Source organism: Stylophora pistillata, chromosome 13, assembly GCF_964205215.1.
Source record: "Stylophora pistillata chromosome 13, jaStyPist1.2, whole genome shotgun sequence".
Classification (NCBI taxonomy): Eukaryota; Metazoa; Cnidaria; class Anthozoa; order Scleractinia; family Pocilloporidae; genus Stylophora; species Stylophora pistillata.
In genome coordinates this window covers 18989540-19010524 of record NC_142531.1, presented here as the reverse complement: position 1 = coordinate 19010524, position 20985 = coordinate 18989540, and the positions used below count along the sequence as shown (strand labels likewise).

At 38.6% G+C, this 20985-nt stretch overlaps 2 protein-coding genes across 4 annotated transcripts in view; both read left to right on the top strand.

The window, feature by feature from the left end:
• Positions 1-1151: 1151 nt before the first annotated feature.
• Positions 1152-9978, top strand: LOC111333031 (selenocysteine-specific elongation factor). 3 transcript variants are annotated; one of them, XM_088743272.1, is made up of 4 exons: positions 1152-1654; positions 6549-7623; positions 8448-8499; positions 9571-9978. In XM_088743272.1, exons 1-4 carry the CDS (start codon positions 1208-1210, stop codon positions 9593-9595), a joined length of 1599 nt encoding a protein of 532 aa, XP_088599398.1. In that variant the 5' UTR covers positions 1152-1207; the 3' UTR covers positions 9596-9978. The 3 variants fall into 3 exon arrangements, 2 of the variants coding, with proteins under 2 accessions (XP_088599398.1, XP_088599399.1); XR_015994687.1 differs by having other exon boundaries at positions 1157-1654; positions 6549-8499; XM_088743273.1 differs by lacking the exon at positions 9571-9978 and adding an exon at positions 3771-3895 and having other exon boundaries at positions 1516-1654; positions 6549-9362.
• A 2018-nt stretch (positions 9979-11996) lies between these two features.
• LOC111333007 (protein strawberry notch homolog 1) overlaps positions 11997-20985 on the top strand; it is a 29042-nt gene continuing 20053 nt past the window's right edge. Inside the window, exons 1-9 of the mRNA XM_088743847.1 lie at positions 11997-12650; positions 12901-12955; positions 14850-14946; positions 16588-16630; positions 17836-18002; positions 18532-18570; positions 19336-19381; positions 19892-19930; positions 20338-20386. Of these exons, the coding sequence (XP_088599973.1) occupies positions 12094-12650; positions 12901-12955; positions 14850-14946; positions 16588-16630; positions 17836-18002; positions 18532-18570; positions 19336-19381; positions 19892-19930; positions 20338-20386 (1092 nt within the window). The 5' untranslated portion in view covers positions 11997-12093. The remainder of the gene's footprint in view (positions 12651-12900; positions 12956-14849; positions 14947-16587; positions 16631-17835; positions 18003-18531; positions 18571-19335; positions 19382-19891; positions 19931-20337; positions 20387-20985) is intronic.

Sequence of the window (20985 nt, the reverse complement as noted above, 5' to 3'; positions counted from 1 at the left end):
ATATGTTTGTTGTTGTTTGATTATAATTATTAGAAACTCCGAGAGACAACTTTTTAAAACGTGATCTCAAATTAGCAAATTCCTGTTTATGTTAAACGGGTTTTCAACTTAAACAGGCAACGTTTATGATATCGTTAGAAAAAGTTGTGGTTGTATATCATGACAATGTACATTGCCAGTGATGAAAACTATTGTTTTCCTCTTGATGTAGTTAAAGCTGATGTAGATCGCCTTTTCAACCTCGTTCCCTGGTTGAGAGAGGACCATAAAAACGAGGTTGATTGTGCATTGTGTTGTGGAAACGTTTTGATAGTCAGCTGTAAGTTGTCATTACATATTTATTAATGATAATGAGATAATTAATGATGATAATGTAGCAACAAAGATGGTTATTTCCCAGGCCGTGAGACAGGCTCTTGGGCAAACAGGTTATCCAGATCAATACGAAACAAAAGATTTTGAAAAACATTTCGCTAAGAAAAAAATTTAATTAAGGCGAGGTTCAACATTTCTCAGTTACGATATTTTAGACGACATAGAAACATCGACCCCTGCAGATTTTGGTATTTGAATTGGAATCATTGAATAAAAATTATTCTTAAACCTCAATAAAACAACAAGCACGTCGCAAAAAGCTGGTATGATTCTTTTTATTAAGGACTATCTCTATAGCTGTTAGTTGTGACAAAAATGCAAACACTGATCAAGCGCGACAGTCGTTGATGTTGGTCCGAAGCACCATGCAGAACTCAGCCTGTGAGGAGGCCCTTACTGCAAAACGAGCGGCTAAGCCCACGGGTTTCAAGACGTCGAGTGATGTAACCGTCTCAAATCTTACGAGCTTCGTGCTTGTGCCGCCGTGCTAGTGAGGGTCAGTTCGCAATACAAGGTAAACTCGACGTGGTGAGCTGTGCCCCGCACTACCCCCTCTGGACTTGGAAACGGGCTGGAAGAATTTTAGTTAATTGGGTCACAATAAAACTTACCTGATCCTCCCCTAGGCTCCAATATTGTAATGATCCCCGTCATTAGCAGTCAATTTTTTTGTCCTTCCCCCCCCCCGCCCGGACCCTTTACAGAGTTTGCACTCTGATTCGTCGCAGTTGTGGGTTGCAAGGAAGTGTGGGAAAATAGATTGAGACACTAATTTAGTTTTACATGACATAGTAATTGGCCTGATGAGAACGACGTGCCAGCTGATTTCACGATGGCTACTAAAAAGATCTTGAACTTCAATATCGGAGTTCTTGGCCATATCGACAGTGGAAAAACATCACTTGCGAAAGCTTTAAGCTCCACTGCATCCACAGCCTCATTTGATAAAAACCCTCAAAGTAAGGAACGCGGCATAACTCTGGACCTCGGCTTTTCCTCGTTCCAAGTACCAATCCCCGAGCACCTAAAGGAGCACGGATTCGACATCCTTCAGTTTACCCTCGTCGATTGCCCGGGCCATGCCTCTCTGATCCGGACAATCATCGGAGGTGCTCAGATTATCGATATGATGATGCTTGTTGTCGATGTTACCAAGGGAATGCAGACCCAGACCGCCGAGTGTCTTGTGATTGGAGAAATACTATGCGAGAAGATGATCGTTGTGTTGAACAAGACTGACTTGTTAAAAGAAGATAAAAAACAAGCTTTAATCGAAAAGGTAAGTTTTTGCTCCAGGAATCTGTTTAATTCCTCGTTTTTATTTACTGAACGAACACGCGGGAAACAAGTCGATGTTTTCGATCTAGGTAAGGACTCCTTTAAACCTTTAAAGTGCACCTAAACCCAAATTTTTTTTTTCGCTTAACGAAATAAGCTTATTTTTTGGAGTATTTCTCTGCAAAAGTTTTTTAATTTGCTCAAATCTTTAATTTTCTATGCCCAGTCAAAATACGGAAAATCGGCCGCCATCTTGCCCCACGACCGAGTTTAAAGAAGAATGGCTCTAGCGGGTAAGGTGACGTCAAATCGAGAACACGAAAGTCTGCATCTCACACATTTTCACTTGTTTGGGAAGATTGTCGTCGATATTGTCCGAAATATGCCGACTAGGTGTGTTGTATGAAGAATGTATGAAGCGCGATACCCTCTTGCAAATTTCGCACGTTGCTACATCCTTCTACAACACACTTAGTCGGCATATTTTCGGACAATTATCGACTACAACCTTCCCAAACAAGTGAAAATGTGTGAAATGCAGACTTTCGTGTTCTTGATTTGACGTCACATTACCCACTAGAGCCATTCCTCTTTAAACTCGGTCGTGGGGCAAGATGGCGGCCGATTTTCCGTATTTTGACTGGGCATAGAAAATTGAAGATTTGAGCAAATAAAAAAATTTTTGCGCAGAAATACTCAAAAAAATAAGCTTACTTCGTTAAGCGAAAAAAATTTTTTGGGTGTAGGTGCACTTTAACTGTGAGTGACCAAGACAGAATTTCTCTTTACTAGTTCTTATTAACCGAGCGTGAGGTCTGTATGGGAGAATCTTGCCCAAGGTCGCCAGTACAGAATGAACTCAAAGAGGTCAGTACCAGCGACTGAGGTCAAGATTCTCCCATACAGACTGACGTAGCTCAGTTAATAAGATGTTTATTATATGGCTGTGTCTTATATGCCAATTTTTTTATATTCTTTGTACCTTTTTTTTCTAGACCGGTCTAGATGCTGGTCTAGATGGGAAAATCTAGACCGCTTTCAATATTGATTTCAGCCAATCAAATTCCTGAATTTGGTAGTTCCCAGTCCTTGTGAGACACAGCCATATAATAATTAACAACTATTCACTAAAGTGGAGGTGGTTAGTGGTGGACATTTACTGAGCCGCGAAGCGGGGAGGTAAATATCAACCGCTAACCACCAACACTGAGGTAAATAGTTGTTTTAGTATGTACTAAAACAGTGAGATAATATACACCACCAAAATTAGTTTGTGATTTCTTCACTTGTCACGGATGCAAACCGGACACCATTTTTTCCCCGAGTTGCTCGGAGGTAAATAGCAAAGGATATTTGGAGTTTGACTAGCCAATCAGAGCGCACCTTCAACGCCATCCACTGTTTTAGTATATACTAAAATATAATATCAAGCAGACAAGTGATGAGAATAAAGAAAAATATCAATCAGTGGATTATTAGTTGATCCACCACCGAATTCTTTTAAGTAACATTAGAATTGTATGGCAAAAAGAAAGAAGAATTACTATTGAGATCTTGGGAGTGAAAGCTTGTCCTTTGTGCACCCAAGGGACAAGCTTCAGGTTGTTAAGGATCCCCATTCATTAAAAAAAAGTTATGCCCAGTGGAAAAACAGGAACTTTTTAGCCTTATAATTTCAATATTGATTGACATGTAGCTTCTGTATACTAGGCAAACAAACCTGATCGATTCAATGAATAATTATTTATATTTATCGTAAAGTTATTGAATGTCTATTATGACAAAATGATCTGAAGGTGGTTAATGTGACATATAATGGTAATAGGACTGAATTTGGGGTTCAATTTAGGTGGTAGCTGCATGCAAGTGTTAATCAAAATTGTATGATCGCAAAATGGTAGTCGAATTTGTTAATCACCTATATAATTACAAACAGAGTTGGGTAACACGAATTCCCATTAAACAAATTGTCTTTGACAGCACTTATGAAAATATATCAAAATCAGCAGGGACCGCGGAGCAAGGTGTAAAGTGGGAGGGCTGATAATTGAAAATAATTTTTTTATTTTGAAAATCGAAAAAAGGAATAAAATTATAGTAATTCTTTTTCTTTTTAGCGCAAAAAGTGGGGGCGGGGCGCAAAAAAGTGGTGGGACCGCGGCCCTACTGGCTCCTCCCCCTTCGCAGTCCCTGATCAGTGTGGAGAAGATTCATGCTGATGCTGATGCAGGAGGTGTCAAAGGTTAACCCTTTAACTACCAAGATCTGACTGTTGATTCTCCCCTCTAGCTCTTACACACTTCCTTGTAAAATGGATATATCAACAAAGTTGAAAAGGTAAATTGGCCACCGTAATGATTACAAAAGCTGACGTTTCAAGCGTTAGCCCTTCGTCGGAGCGAATAGAGGAATTGTGGGTTGTGTGTGCTTTTAAAGGCAGAAAATGGAGCTACGTTATTGGTGGGTGCATGGCAACGAAAAAAACATGAATAAATTAGTGGAATGAAAAGCGTTCATTGATCCCTGTGGGATTTAGACTGCCGGTTTGAAAGATGAGCTTTTGTTCAAGATTTTTACGGCTTTCCGTGCCACCTAAGTGCAAGGAAAGACCGCAGATAGCCATATGCTGCTTAGAATGATTAGGTAAATTAAAATGTCTAGCGACTGGTTTCGATGTGTCCTTGTCATTCCTTTCCATGTCTCGAAGGTGTTCTCGGAATCGGTCACCCAGTCTTCTGCCTGTTTCGCCGATGTATATCTTTTTGCAATAAGTGCAAGTTATGCAATAGATTACATTAGCGGAGGTGCACGTGAAGTGACTGGTGATCTTAATGGATCATTTAGGTCCCGATATTTTATCAGTGTTGTGAATGAAAGGACACGTTTTGCATTATGCACGAGCGCATTTAAAAGTGCCTGGTTGCTCATTAGTCTGAAAAGAACTTCTGACCAAAAAATTGCCTAAGTTTTTGTCGCGTTTGAATGAAATGAGCGGAGGCTGCGAAAAGATAGTGCCTGTCTCTGGATCGTTTTGAAGTAATTTAAAGTTTTTAAGAATGATGGATTTAACTGAGTGGTTGTGAGGGTGAAACGTGAGAGTGAATGGAATGCGGTCGGAATCTTCCTTATGCGACGTTTGTAGTGCTGAATGTCGATCAATAAGTTGAGCGCGGTGGTAACCCGCTTGAACGACGGAAACAGGGTAACCACGTTTATCGAAGAACTGGCACATTGACTCTGATTTGTGGTGAAAATCAGACTCATTACTACATAAACGACGAAGTCCTAGAAACTGAGAAAAAGGAATGGAATTCTTAACGTGAGATGGATGAGAAGACGAATATAACAAGTAATTATGCGAGTCTGTAGGTTTGTAATACACACTAGTGCATAAACCGTTACCTTCAATTAAAACTTTGACGTCTAAGAAGGATAAAGAATTGTCAGAAATTTCCCAAGTATATTTCAGAGCCGGGTGAAAAGAATTGACTGCAGTTATGAATTGAGTGAGCTCCTCTCTGGTAGAGGAGGTAGCGCCGATACAGTCGTCGATGTAGCGACCGTAGAGTTCAGGTTTGGACCCGTTGTATTTCATTCAAACGCGACAAAAACTTAGGCAATTTTTTGGTCAGAAGTTCTTTTCAGACTAATGAGCAACCAGGCACTTTTAAATGCGCTCGTGCACGATGAAAAACGTGTCCTTTCATTCACAACACTAATAAAATATCGGGACCTAAACGATCTATTAAGATCACCGATCACTTCACATGCACCTCCGCTAATGTAATCTATTGCATAACTTGCACTTATTGCAAAAAGATATACATCGGCGAAACAGGCAGAAGACTAGGTGACCGATTCCGAGAACACCTTCGAGACGTGGAAAGGAATGACAAGGACACATCGAAACCAGTCGCTAGACATTTTAATTTACCTAATCATTCTAAGCAACACATGGCAATCTGCGGTCTTTCCTTGCACTTAGGTGGCACGGAAAGCCGTAAAAATCTTGAACAAAAGCTCATCTTTCAAACCGGCAGTCTAAATCCCACAGGGATCAATGAACGCTTTTCATTCCACTAATTTATTCATGTTTTTCTCGTTGCCATGCACCCACCAATAAAGTAGCTCCATTTTCTGCCTTTAAAAGCACACACAACCCACAATTCCTCTACTCACTCCGACGAAGAGCTAACGCTCGAAATGTCAGCTTTTGTAATCATTACGGTGGCCAATTTACCATTTCAACTTTGTTGATATATCCAAATTATTTCGTTACTCCCACCGACGCAGCCCCAAACAGTTTCTTTCGAAACTATCAGCCTTTATCCTTGTAAAATGGTTATGAGAATTTGGTGTTCAATCAAGATAACTTGAACCTGATAAGCTTGAGTATTCTCACTACCTGTTTGCTAGGTAATGTATGGATGTAATAAGGAGAAGTTACATGTTAATCACTTTTGGGAGCAAAAGGGTTAACTTTCATGGTCTTATTCATGCTCCTCCCTTCTTGATGATTGTCATTTCCTTTTAAATTCAGTTCAGAGAATTGGGTGCTCAATCAAGGTCAGAGCCTTCTTATGCCCTAACAACAGCATGCATATTCTCCATACTGTTCTCTATACATATTCGAAGGTGCCGATGAGGAGAATGTGTTTAACAATCAAGACCTTCTTTAGTTAGAGATAATTTCCTTTTTTTCCATGGCCTAAATTTTGGATTAAGGGGTGATGTTGTTAGGAAAAATTAGATATTAGTCACTCTAAGTGTTAAAGGGTTAAGCTTCTGTGGTATCTATTCTCATTATCTATGGCTGAGATATTACATTTAAATTGTCTGGAGAAGATGCATGTAAATCGCTAGCCATAGTTAAAGGTTTATCCTTTTTTTTTCAGATGACCAAGAAGCTTACCAAGACATTGGAAAGCACCAAGTTTGCAGGTTCTCCAATTTTACCAGTCTCAGCTAAGCCTGGCGGACCTGACTCCCCAGATTTTGAACCTGTTGGAACACAGATGCTAGTTGATTTACTCTCATCCTTGTCATACCTTCCTAACAGAGATCCTTCTGGACCACTGGTATTTGCTGTTGACCACTGCTTCTCCATTCGCGGTCAAGGCACCGTGATGACAGGTACTATTCTTAGTGGAAGTCTCAAAGTTAATGATACAATTGAGATCCCCTCTCTCAAGATCACCAAGAAGGTCAAATCCATGCAAATGTTCAAGGCTCCTGTCACAGAAGCTTCACAAGGTGATAGAGTGGGCATCTGCGTCACCCAATTTGATCCAAAGCTGTTGGAGAGAGGCCTAGTTTGTAGTCCTAGCACAGTACCCACTGTTTTTGCTGCAGTTGTTTCAGTTAAACCAATATCATACTACAAAGGAACCATCACTTCAAAATCAAAGTTTCACATAACAATTGGTCATGAAACTGTGATGGGTACACTACAAGTGTTTGGCCTTCCTCCTGGCCAATCAATGGATCCCACTGTACAAGAAGCCTTTGATATCTCTAGAGAGTACGTCTTTCAAGAAGATGTAGTAGATCAGTCAAAGAAAAGTTTAAGCACAGGTGGTAGTGAAAATTCAGGTCCAGAAACCAAGCCTGTTTCACATCATCAGTGGCTTTTCATTGAGTTTGAAAAACCTGTGACATGCCCAGAACATTCTCTTGTGATTGGCTCACGTCTTGATTCTGATATTCATCTTAACGTCTGCAGAATAGCTTTTCATGGAAGATTATTACTCCCAGTGACTGAGAAGAACTTTAAGGAAACCCTCTTACCTCAACTTAAGATTTACAAGATCAAGGCGAAGCAAGGTGTTGTTGAGAGAATGGCAGATGAATATTCTGTCATTGCTCATTCTTTGTTTAAGAAAGAAACAAACATTCAGAATTTTGTGGGTATGAAAGTGACCCTGTCGACTGGGGAACAAGGAATGATTGAAGGTGGTTTTGGTCAAAGTGGTAAGGTCAAGATCAGAATTGCTACAGGCTTGTCTCCTGATACTGTTTCGAAACTTTCTTCTGGTGGAAAGAAAAAAGGTGGTGGGAAAAATAAAGGAACCACGTCCGAAACTCCAAATGAGGAAACAAATTCTTCAGAGCAAGTGGCAAAACCTATCAAAGTAACACTGGAGTTTAAGCGATACAATTATGATCCAAAAAAGAAAATGATTCAGTAAAGAGCTTTTTAAAACCCTGTGCACCCAAACATTCATATTCTCCATACTGTTCTGTTTACATTTTGTATGGTATTGACATGGAGAATTTGATTGACAATCAGGAGCTTCTTAAATTGGTGATCATTTACCTAATTCTCATGACCTTTACATTTGATTTAAGGGTGATGCTTTAAGGAGAAAGCAGAAATCAGTAACCCACACATTGATTAAAAGGATATCACTGATCTATGTGGAACATCACAATAAATTTTAATGTTAGTAGTTTTTACCAACTGTCATAATTCCCCTGTATTCATTGGGGATTAATTTTTTTGAAGCATAGGTTTAAATACCTCTGAGCTGCAAATTGAATCATAAAAAGTGTGGGAAAGAATTGCACCTTGCATTACAAGCTCAAAGATTCATTGAGGTGATATCTGAAGGTTTTCTTGAGAGAAAATTTGTTTTTTTGATCACTTGTTCTATCAGACAATAGTTCCTTTAAAATGCATTTGTCTTTTACTGGGAAAATAGTTCCACTGCATTTAAGATTATCAAGGAAGGAAAGTGATTGTCAAGTTTAACCATTTAACTCCCCAAGATCTGATTGTTATTTCTCCACTCTAGCTGCTACACATTTCCTTGTAAATTGGTTTCAAGAATTTGCTGTTCAATCAAGGTAAAAACTACCTGATAAGTTGGAGTATTCTCATAACCTATTTGCTGGGTAATATATGGACATTATAGGGAGAAGTTTTATGTTAATCACTTCTGGGAGTTATAGGTTTAAGATTCCTAATTTTTTCTTAGACCGTCGCTCCTAAGGGTATCTTATACACCACTCTTTCAATATCACAAAACTCCCATCAGTGACCACGACAGAATTTCTCTCTACAGTGTCAACACAATTTCGAGCAGACAGGTGATAAGAATATTTAGGTCTTATTAACCGAGCAGGAGGTCTGCATGGGAGAATCTTGACCGAGGTCGCCAGCACAGACTGAAAGCAGAGAGGTCTGTACCAGTGACCCAGGTCAAGATTCTCCCATACAGACCGACCTAGCTCGGTTAATAAGATGTTTTTTATATGGCTGTGTCTTATATGCCAATTTTTTAAATCCTTTGTGCCTTTTTTTTCCAAACCGGTCTAGATGCCAGTCTGGATGGGAAAATCTAGACTGCTTTCAATATTGATTTCAGCTAATCAAATTTGTGAATTCGGTTGTTCCCAGTCCTTGTGAGACACAGCCATATAATAAAGACAGGTATAAACTAGGGGACTAGTAGTTGACCCAATACCAAATTCTCAGAATTAATATCATAAGAGCTGTAAGGCAGACAGTTAGGAGAATTGCTAATGAGATCTTGGGGAGTGTACGGGTCAAATATCAAACAGTATTAAGTACCGTATGTCAGAAGAGGAAAATGTATGATTTACCTGTAACACTAAATTCTCATGACTGATATGATTAGAAATATATGGAAGACAGTGACAAGAATTCATTTTGTGGTATCGGTAATAAAAAGGCTATGGCTTTCGGATTGGGTGATCTGGTAGTTTTATAGTTACTTCAGAATTTTTTTATTCTTATGGCCATCCTGATATTGGTTGGTAAAAGCTAGGAAAATGGAACTGAAAGTGAAATTACATTTACATGCACGGAGTCATGAAATAAGAATTAGATTTAGAGATGGTACACCCTAGCGTAAGTATGATATGATCCGTATTGTTCTCTACATATTTCCTTAGGTGCTGGCAAGGAGAAACTGCTTGACAATCAAGAGCTTCTTTAGTTTTCATGACCCATGTTATAAGGACAAAACCAGATAGACTGAAGAGAACGTGGAAAGACCGAGAGAAACAGTCTACTAGGACATGTCAACTCCTTTTTAAGTTATTTTTAGTTCTAGATGGAAACAAGTCTCCTTCCCTTGACAACCACATTGTGAATGTACTCTTGTTCTTTTTCAAATTAGATTTTTTTTGACAGAAGAAATCTCCAGACTGGTTGCCATCTCATTTTTTTCTCGCTGATGTCTCGGAAAACAGATTTGCGCATATTCTGTTACTCACTGATTGAAGATGGCATAAGCATGCCGAAACATGTCTCTCAAAAAAGTTGTCTATTTCTTACAATAAATCTATGAATAGATCTAATGGTATTACGGTTATTTCCCACCTTCGCGGGCGTCCTTCGGGAAAAAATTCGTACGCGCGCCAGTTTCACTAAATTCCCAGCAAACTGGGAAGAAGATAGTTCAGTAAATGCAGTTTACCGAAAAAAAAATTTTAACGAGTTTTTCTTTTTAGAAGTGTCAGGAGCCGGCAAAGCGTAAAACGACCGAGAGTTCTTCTATTGAATTCATTGGGTATCAGATGCTGCAGCACAAGTAAAATGGCTGCACAGTCTTATTCACAAGGAATCAATTAACGAAAGTGTCTGGCTTTTTCGATATTCTGATTGGTTGTCTAGATATCGGCATCTTAAGTTGGATTAGCTAAAAATATGCGATTTGTGAATGGACGCCACGGGACAGATTTTCAGACATCAAAATTTCCCGACACACTTTTGTTTGTCATTATTCCTGGAACGCTTTGGCGAAAATTGACGAAAATCGGTTAAATCTAAATACCCTATAAAATCGCTCAGAGTGGATGTATTGCTCCCCAAATCAAATGCCAGATTGTAACTCTTACTAGCCTGTGTGCAGCTACCCCTTCCCTACTTTTGGAGGCCAACTCGCGCCACGCCAAGAGCCTCTCGCCTCCTGAAACCACATACCAATGGAACAACAGGATCCCCTGGTGCAATGACGATGGATCAAGATTTCCCGGAAAAAAGCAACGCATTGGAGACCCCCCCCCCTTTTTTTTTTATCTCGATCGCACAGTGGAGCGTTGAGGAGGAAGACACAATAATGGGCGAAGTTGCCAAAGGCAAAGGAAAAACTCGCGGCAAAATGGAGAAAGCGGAAAATGTGCTGAGGAGCAAGAAAACGAATTGACAGGCAGCCGCCCAAAATTACGATCGGAGGCGATAGTTAATGTTTTTATATCAAGACTGATACTTGCATAAATAAAAGAAAACCTCGTGTTTAAATGTATGTATGACAAATTTTATATTCTAATTCACGACCCCGCTCAAACGAATATAAAACATTTATCATTCAATAGGTAACCATGATTGGGGTGTGTCAACACGAGCCGTATGCGACCCTCTTTATTATGCCTTCATCTACAAATTGATAGGAATGGTACATCAACGGAATGAAAACTCGGAAATGTAAAAAATAGAGCAAGTACAACTACCCTAAAAAACAATCTAAACTATGTTCGTACATGCAAAAACTACTTCAAAGGGAAACTGACAATCCCTAGTCACTGAGTATTTAATTTTGAGGGCGTAGGGACGGTCGTATGACGCGAATGAATATAAATGACAACAGCTCGAATATATATAGCCTACCGCTAATGAAGCATTGTGACAACATACCATGTAACAACCCAAAGAAAGGGTTAGGTAACCCATGATAAATACATTTGGTTTGACGGCGACTTGTTTGTTCGAAGTCTGGACGCCAGCGTGGATCGTAGTACCAGTCGCTTTAGCCAAGGGTTTTTTCTTTTCTTGACAGAATAGTACTCTTTCTTTCCTCTTTGGGCCTGTTTGTTTGTTGTTGTTTTTTTTAGGGACTTTTTTCTGCAATAAAATTGACGCCTGCTCCTGCAGCATTTTCCCGCTTGTTCTTGAGACGGTGATCTCAGCGAAAATAGATTGTCTGCAAATTTGAATGATTCCATAGCAACCAGAACGCCTAAGAAAACAATGTTTTAAAAAAAATAAAAAGATAAATATATAGACAAGGAATTAAATTCCGTAGAACTCCCAAGGGGGCTTCGACATCCGGACCAGGGTGTATGCCAGGGGTACCAATCCATAATTTCCATAATTTTCATAACTTTCTTCACGTAGCTTAGCGTTGCAGGAGTTTTAAGAGAAAGGAAAGGTATCGAAGCTTCCCTCAACCAGTGGTGCATGAAATTCTTTACTCGGAATGACAAAAAAAAAGCGTAGTATTTCCGGTTTTTCCGTGAAAATAGCAGGCAACGAGCTATTTTTGTTGGGTTAGAAGGTGGTCGAGGGGCTCTGGGTACCAGTACTTCACGACGCGCATGTCTGAATGCGAAGTCATGCCGGAAAATGGTGGACATAGTCATTGCTGAAGAGAGTTTCCATTTCTCTTCAGCGTTTTTCGCTGACCTGAGCATAAAATGAGTGAAGAGAACGAACCAGACCTCTTTGGAGCAGATCTCCTGTCAGAAGCCTTAGGACAGAGTGGTCTTAATCTAGATGATTTGTTTGGAAATCCACCGGGTACATTTTTGTCCCAGAGCCTACTTGACGTTGCGGATGTCACACCAGACGATTTCGATTTCCTTGATAATTTCAATTTAAACGGAGATTTCTTTCCAGACTCGCCTTACACGGCATTGACAAGTTCAAATAACACCAGGGTAACTTCCAATAATATAAATGCCCAAAGAAATGTTCAAGTTTCTCAAGTCCAACAAACTTTCTTGGGGCCACGGCCAACTTTTCCGAACGTTGCTTCAAGTGGAACAGTTTTTCAAACTCCTCAACAACTTCCGCCCAGACTTCAAACTCCGCAGTCTGTTTCAAAGCCTTCCACGGACTCAAATGTTGCAAGATTGCAGAGTTCGACAGCTCCGATTTTACTAGATTTGTTGAACAGTGGAAGCAGTAACTCAGTGAGCAGCAACTCTCTGAACAATATTTCCGACACTACGATGAAGGAACTCACCAAGAAGTGAGTCTACACATTTTTCTTTCAATATTGTTTAAGTTGCTGATAAACCAAGTCATTTGCTTATCACTGATTTTCCCAATGCGCTTGTCAGTTAGTTTTCCTCAAAAGATTTGCAATTAGTTCAGTTTTAATCCGAGATTTGTTTATGCTTACTTCGTCACTTCGCTCGACTGCCAATATTTCCGGTTTCATTTGTGTGGCTTCTCTTGATAAAGTATTGGAGATGACAAGGAGTATTTTTATTTTCTAGAGATGTTTCACGACTGTGGTCAAACCATGATGTTAGTTTGAATGATGTTGCAGAGGTAAGCTATTTTCTTGTTGTTCATATCACATTGACTATTTGACTTACGACTTCTGTGATCATCAGTACTGCTCGACTCAGGGGAATAATTTGTGCACACTAAGCAATTTATGTCACAGAGTTATAATATACTTGCATTAACAAGCCTGATACCAAGTTAGTACAAGTTGGTACATTACACTTCTATGTTTCTACCATGTCACAAATTGAAGTTGAGTCATAACAACTTTGTGGCAACCTTTTCACTCTCAAGAAGTCAATTCTCCTTAATGTATGTTATACAACTTTCCTATAATTTTAGCTCTAAGAATTTGTTGTTCTATCAAACAAGATGCCCTACTTAATATTTCTCTTTCTTCTTGATGTTTTTTGGCTCAGTAGGGAATTGTTATTGAAAAGAGAAATTACTTATTATGTTTGGGAGTGAAAAGGTTAAGCAACCTTGTGACAACCAAATTTTAACTGTAACTGCATTACAGCTGGGCTATGATTTGCTCTTTGATCTTAAGGGTTTCACATTTCATTTAGCTTTCGGTTTTCTCATATATTCCAGTTGTAGTTCGTTTCTTGATCAATCAAGTTTTTTAGTTGTGTGTGCCATCGGCATTGTGGGATTGATATTTTATGAGACAATATAGAAGAGACAATATAGACCTTTGATAAAGTTCCATGGAAAATTTACTTCACCGTCTCCGTAACATATCCCCCAGTTTTGGTACTATTTATCTGGTCACGATTTTCTTGGCATCCCAATTTCACCTTGTTGTTTGCTTACTGCTACATTAACCCAGCATTAGACATTCCTGTCACAGCTTATAAGTAGCAAGAACAAACACTTTATTTAACCAGGGTGCATAAAAGAAAATCAGACTGAACTCTCCCGTACCATATTAGGACATTAAACTGAAAACAATAATAACAACATCAACAAACAACAACACTGCTACAACAAGAATCTAACAGAAAAACATGCATGGACATTACAACTCTTTGACCTTAAGAGTGATTGACATCCATTTTCTCCTTACAATATCACCTCTGAATCACACATCAAGGTCAGGAGAATAAAGGAAATGATCACCAACTGAAGAAGCTCTTGATTGTTAAACACATCCTCCTCATCAGTACCAAAGGAAATTTATAGAGAACAGTTTGGAAAATATGCATACTAATGTCAGGGTGTAAAGGGTTTAACAAAAAAATACAAAACATTAACAAACACCAACGTTGAGAAACGACAATGCTACTTCAACGAGGATCTAAAAGAAAGTCCTGCATGAAAATGAAAAGGCATGCGAGGTTCATTTATAAAACTGGTCTGGTAAGGGGTGGAGGGGGATCTTCTTTTGGAAAAAGGTTGCCCTGAAAACAGATTTCAACCTCATTATTTAATAATTTGGTTTTATCGACTGAGTTAATAATGTGAATTGGCCATCGCAAAGGGCTTGAAAGCTGCTGTTTTTTTTTAGCTTTAGCCTTTTGTCAGAGCTCTTATGAAGGGCTAATGCTCCAAACATCAGTTTTCAAAACCTTTACTGTGGCCAATTTGCATTATCAACAAGTTGATAAAACCAAATTACTTTTATTATTACCCCTACTGACACAGCACTACAGTTTCTTTAGAAACTTATCCCCTTTATTCATTATTCAATACATTCTATGAGAAAATAGGATAACCCAGAAGTAACTCAGGAAATTGCAGAATGACTCCAGACGGCAGCTTTGTAGCAGTGTACCCTTACTACACAAATTCAGAAACTGTTGCATAGAGTTTGGAGCTCTTGGGATCTGGAATTTTTTAATAAACCCCTGTTATTGAGACAAGATAATCTGAAATGGCATATTAGGTGAATCATTCAAATCATCTTCATTTAATATGAATACTACATTTTCAGAACAAGGATACTGTTAGTGAGGAAGCTGAAGATGAAGAAGACGAAGAGGAAGAACTAGGACAAACAGACACGTATGCGGAATATGTCCCCAGTAAATGTGAGTAATATGAACTTAGAGTAATTCAGAAAAGAACGATTCTGAATTTCTCTTTCAATGATCTAAGTGAACTAAAGGTATTTAACCCTTTAACTACCAAAAGTGATTTAAAATATAACTTCTTCCTAAAATATCCCTACATCATCCAGCAAACAGGTAATGAGAATACTCAAAATTATTAAGTAGAATTTGTTTTTTCGATGGAACACCAAATTTTCATAACTTTTTTACAAGGAAACATGAAGGGGCTAGAAGGGAGAATTGAAGGTCAGATCTTTGGAGTTTAAGGGTCGATCAGGTTTCCTAGACAGTTAACTGATACCCATTTATACCCATGAGTTGAGAGAAGCATTGTGATAGTTGAGTGTCTTGCCCAAGAATACAATACAATGCAATACAAACTTTCAGATACAATGAAATATATGAAGTTCATATATTTTGAACTGCGGTATTAGATACATATGATGCACGATCCTTGCAGTAGATAGCGCTATTTAAGCAATAGCGAAAATCAGACCTGAAAAAAATCAGGCCTGTACGGGATTCGAACCACTAATCAACCTAACGACCTGCTCCCAGTTGGCTTGTTAGCTCAATTGGTAAGAGCGCTGCACTAGTATCGCAGAGGTCAGTGGTTCGAATCCCGTACAGGCCTGATTTTTTTCAGGTCTGATTTTCGCTATTGCTTAAATAGCGCTATCTACTGCGAGGATCGTGCATCATACGTATCTAATACCGCAGTTCAAAATATATGAACTTCATATATTTCATTGTATCTGATTTATCACTTTCACGGGTTTATTACGAATCAACCTAACGACCTGCTCCCAGTTGGCTTGTTAGCTCAATTGGTAAGAGCGCTGCACTAGTATCGCAGAGGTCAGTGGTTTGAATCCCGTACAGGCCTGATTTTTTTTTTCAGGTCTGATTTTCGCTATTGCTTAAATAGCGCTATCTACTGCGAGGATCGTGCATCATACGTAATACAAACTTTATTGACACTCCCTAAAGAGGGTTTTTTGGTGACAATGATCTAAAAATTACAAAATTACAATACTAAAATGTATAATAGAAAAATTAAGGAAGCTAAAATGTTAATAAATGTTCACCAAAGTTACAACTAAGAGCGATGAGAAAGGAAAGCAGCAAGTAAATTGGCTCCAAGTTTACGCTTAAAATCACAAGAAGAATTACAGAGTTTAAGGGTATTATCTAAACTTTTCCATAGACTTACTGTACGATAAAAGAAAGTCCTTTGTCCAGATTTAGTTTTATATAAGGGTATATGCAGAAGTTGGAATCTTCTGGTAGTGCGACCACTTATCTCACCACCTGTTAGAAACTTTGAGGAGAGAAGTAGGAGCGGAGCCGGTCATACATTTAACAGCAAGTATGGTGTCAGGGAGATGTAGCTGAGATTTAATAGGTAGCCAGGGCAGTTCTCTCAGAAGCGGAATCATGTGGTCAAATTTTCTGAGACCACAGATAATCAACACAACTTATTGATGTAGCAAAGGCTTGGATCTGCACCTTTGATTGGGAGTCCTGTTCACCAATTAACTACTTTTTCTTCTGACTGTAGAAATAAATCAATTCTTTATATATCAAATTAACCTTACCAAATTTTGCATTCTGTTTCAGTGCGCTTAGGACTTCGCCATCCTGATCCAGTGGTGGAAACAAGGTAATTGATCTATGCTGCTTTGCGTGGATGTATCTGAAAAGCTCTTCTTAATTAGATGTGCACTAGCAACTCTAGTACAGGCAGACACAGGAAACCATGAAAACTTTTATTTCATATCAATAATTCAGTAGAGTAGCAGCGAATCATAAAAAGTTTGACACAGAAGGAAACCTGTGGTTTAGTTGTCTAAGGGCTGATTGACTTTTTTCTTGGAACACAATAACATTTTGAAAATACATGTACATCTACCGGTATGTATGTGTTCATGGTTTTCTGCATATCCAAGTAGAAGTGGCACATATGGTATCCAAGTAAAAGTGGCACATTTAACGGCCTCCCGGTTAGCTCAATTGGTTGAGCGACGGACTGTTGTGCGGGAGGTCGTAAGTTCAAATCCAGCCGGACCAACACTCAGGCTCTTTAATTAACTGAGAAGAAAGTGCTTCCTTTGTAATAATATCTGCAAATGGTTAGACTTTCTAGTCTTCTCGGATAGGGACGATAAATGGAGGTCTCATCTCCTGCAGGGTTGGGGTAGGAGACGTTAATTTCCCACACACAAGATTACTGTGGGATAGATGTCCTCCCCGGGGTGGGATGGGTGAAAAAGGGGTTAGGTGTCAATTGGAACGAAAGTTCTGTTCCTTTCTCCTGCCATTCCTGTGGCGAATTAATTAAACTTAAACTAAACTTAAACTTAAACGTATACCAGGACGTATTACAGTGTATCTACTCTCCCCAGTTTCCCTCTATCAGTAGTTGGTCAAAGTTGACTCTTTTGGCCATATACTGTATTCAGTTTCATGATAATTAGCTAAATAAAATTTGCTTTTTTTTGAAACAGAATTTAATGTGTTCCATCCAGAGTTGTCAATAGAAGGAAGCAGTGAGACCATTTTGCACCTGCTTCTTTTGTACCCAACACTGATTCGAACATCATTTCTTGGCTGAAAATGTTTTTCAAATATATCCCAGAATGCTGGAAATCACATCTCCAAGAGTTTTTTTCAGCTTTGTCAGAGCAAATGATGAAGGGCTAATGCTTTGAAATTCCTTACGGAGGCTAATTTACATTATCAACTCAGTTAATAAAACCAAAATTCCCTTGTTACTTCTACTGATGCAGTTTCACAGTTTCTTTAGAAAGTTACCCCCTTTATCCATGTGTTATACCAGTTAATTATTTATTTCCTTGTGCTCCTCAGTTCTTTGTCAAGTGTGACACCCCCTGATATTTGGTATCGCCTAATGCTTCCCAAAGAAGTTATAGACAACTGTTACTTATCTGCTCTACAACTGGAAGCTGTTGTGTATGCTTGCCAACAACACGAGACATTCTTGGCAGATGGGACGAGAGCTGGCTTTCTGATAGGTAACAAATTTGTTGTTCTGTGCTTTTGATAAAAACACTAATAAAATTAAATACAATTATGATGTGAATTTTGAACTAGCAAGACAATTCAGTGTTCTGGAAAACGAAATGTGGTGTAAACAAAAGATGAGAAAAGGGGGGGGAATAACAGGACTCCTTGCTCAACTATTTTCAAAGTCATCATTTGGCAGCCTAAGATTATGAAATGGATCACCAGAGGAAAAAAAAAAAGTCATCAAAAAAAGTTATTTTTGAAGGTTCTTGTGACTTCTCACAGGTTATACTGAGACATCCAAAGATAACTTTGGCTGAATAAAATAGTGAAGCAGTATTATAATTAAAGTGTTGGAAAAATAATTATTTCATTTTCAAGTGTTAGACCATACACACTTAGCAGTCAATGTGTTACAGCTTACTACAAGTGCACGACCACCAGACACAGGTCATTAAATTGGTGCATTTCCCAACAAAATCTCTTTGATATTCAAACTCTTTCCTTCTAATTTTATCAAATAAATTAACTTTTCAGGTGATGGTGCAGGCGTTGGAAAGGGAAGAACAGTAGCAGGTACTACTTTTTTTTGCCTTTTATTAAAGTGAGTTAGCAAACATTTAACTTTTTCTGTTCTATGTAACTCTTCTTTAACCTATTGACGTCCAGTGCGCCCACATGCGCCCATGGGGACCCACACCCTTTCTACGCCTTGTGACGTCATCACTTTTAACCCTGGAGCACGAATTTGAGCACGTACTCGAACAGGTTGAAAATATCTTACAGACGATACCAGAATGAGCACAATTGAGTGAAGGAGATTGGAGAAATAGCCAAAAAACCATGTCACTTTGACCTGAAAATCTGCACGAAAATCGTGTCTCATTACCCACCTACCTTTCTGAGCATGTGCTTTGAAAATAATGAGTAGTTTCTGAAAAATCTCTACACCAAAATGAAGCCTACTCAATTTCCAGCAAGTGAGGAGAAACTTCAGGCAAGGAGAGGGGAAAAAAGGGCAGGAGAAAGAGAGAAAAGTAAAAGTTGTAAGTGGGGCATGACTTTTTAACCCAAAAACTATGTCGAAATTTTGCTCTCTGCGCGTGCCCAAGATTTTCAGGCCACCATTTTGCATTTGGATCGAAAGGCCGTCGAGTGCACGAGCTGTCAAGGGGTTTTTGGTAAGTTGGAGCTTTTAAAACCACAACAGTGACACGAAATCTGCTCGACTAGCTTCAAAACACAGTTTTCCACAAAAGCTGCGGCCATTAATGGGTTGATGGATAACTTTGTTTGCTGACTATCACGAATTTTTTGTTAATACACTTTGTTGAATTATAGGAGTCATTTATGAAAACTATTTGCTTGGAAGGAAAAGGGCCATTTGGTAAGGACTGAATTTAATTTTAATCCCTATTTCTTAGTGTTTTATTGTTATAATTATTATTTAAAAATTACTCAGAGGATAAGGTGTCCATTGGACTGCTGTGGCTGTAGATGTAGTTTTGTATTGGAATGGACATCTGCCATTCACATGTAGATTGTCATTCCTTCTAAGGCAAGTAGAGTTGAGAGGTGAGCTTTTCTAAAATTGAAACAGTTGGCACATGCAAACTTGCATTATTTTGGCAGCCAGTAACCAACAAATCTTGAGACCATAGAGTGTGTTTTCCAAAAACACATAGTAGCCAAAATCAGGATACCAACACATTAGCAGTTGGGTACAATTTCATCTGATAGTAACAACTGGGCAAACATCACCATTCATAAAATGTATTAAAAAACATAACAAGTTATGTATTTTTCAGCATTTCCTTGAATTTCCATGTTCTGTAACTATAGTATTTGAATGAAAAAGTTTGTGTATTTAGGTCTCTAATCTGTCTCTAATCAACAGGTTAAGTGTATCAAATGATTTAAGATATGATGCTGACAGGTGAGATTTGTGGTGAAATGACTGCTCTAATTTGTAATTAATTTTAAGAATAAATTTGTCTATGATATTCATATACTGAAGAAACTGCAGTAATTCTGAAGGAAAGACATCTGGCATGGCATCTTTTTTAGTTTTGGATTTAAGCCCTCACTAGATATAAGACCAGATATATGATTACTTTCCTTATAAAATTTCTTATCAAGTTATAGGAGCCAATGGTTTTTGATTGAGATTTTATAGATGGTTATAAACAGAAAGCTAGTGATTTATTAAGTGCAGTCATGAAAGACTCACTGATAAAGGAGGTCACTCATCTTCGACTATTTTTGTAGGACTATAACTTACAATAAAATTTATTCTAAGAATATCTTTTTTTAAAGAACTGGGTTTGGCTTTAACTTTTATAGGGATCTGAAAGACCTTGGATGTCACATCCATGTGCGCCCTCTTAACAAGGTAGTGTTACATGTTGTGTAGTGTCATGGCACTAAGTTAGTTGCCAGCTATTGACTCACCTGAAAATTCTGGTTTCTAACAATCAGCTCAACCCTATTATGTATTGCTCTGTGTGCCCAATGTCCTTGTACTGTTTCCCAAATTTAAGTTGTAAGATGTGCCACCAAGTGTTTAGCTGAGGCTGCAGAGTGCTAGACTGCTGTGTGGGAGGTCAAGGGTTAGAGTTCCAAAGTGGATGAAACATTACTCAGGGTCTTCAAATAATTGATCATAATGTGCTGCCTTTTCTATGACATCTGCAAATGGTTGGATGCCCTAGTACTCTCAGATAAAGACCATAAACCATCGGCCCTGTCTCCTGTGTTTACTCTGTGCTAGTTTGCAGGGGACATTAAATAACCCCTGTATTGTGGTCTGGCCTTGTTTCCAAAAAGTTCAAAATTGGAGGAACCTGTAAAATTTCTCTTCAGGAATTGTACACTGTCTCAATGGCCCAAAGTCCCCTCATAGAGTGTTTTAAAGCACTTTACAGCATATTGATATGGAGAATGTGCTATATTGAGGCATCATGGTCATCCTTGATTTATGGTTATCTATTA

Bases quoted from the DNA above. Each gene is read 5' to 3' on its own strand.
- LOC111333031 (XM_088743272.1), top strand. From the start codon at position 1,208: ATGGCTACTAAAAAGATCTTGAACTTCAATATCGGAGTTCTTGGCCAT. The intron at 7,624-8,447 runs GTAAGGTCAAGA...TCTCCACTCTAG, and splicing joins AGGTGGTTTTGGTCAAAGTG to CTGCTACACATTTCCTTGTA. The intron at 8,500-9,570 runs GTAAAAACTACC...ATATTTCCTTAG, and splicing joins GAATTTGCTGTTCAATCAAG to GTGCTGGCAAGGAGAAACTG.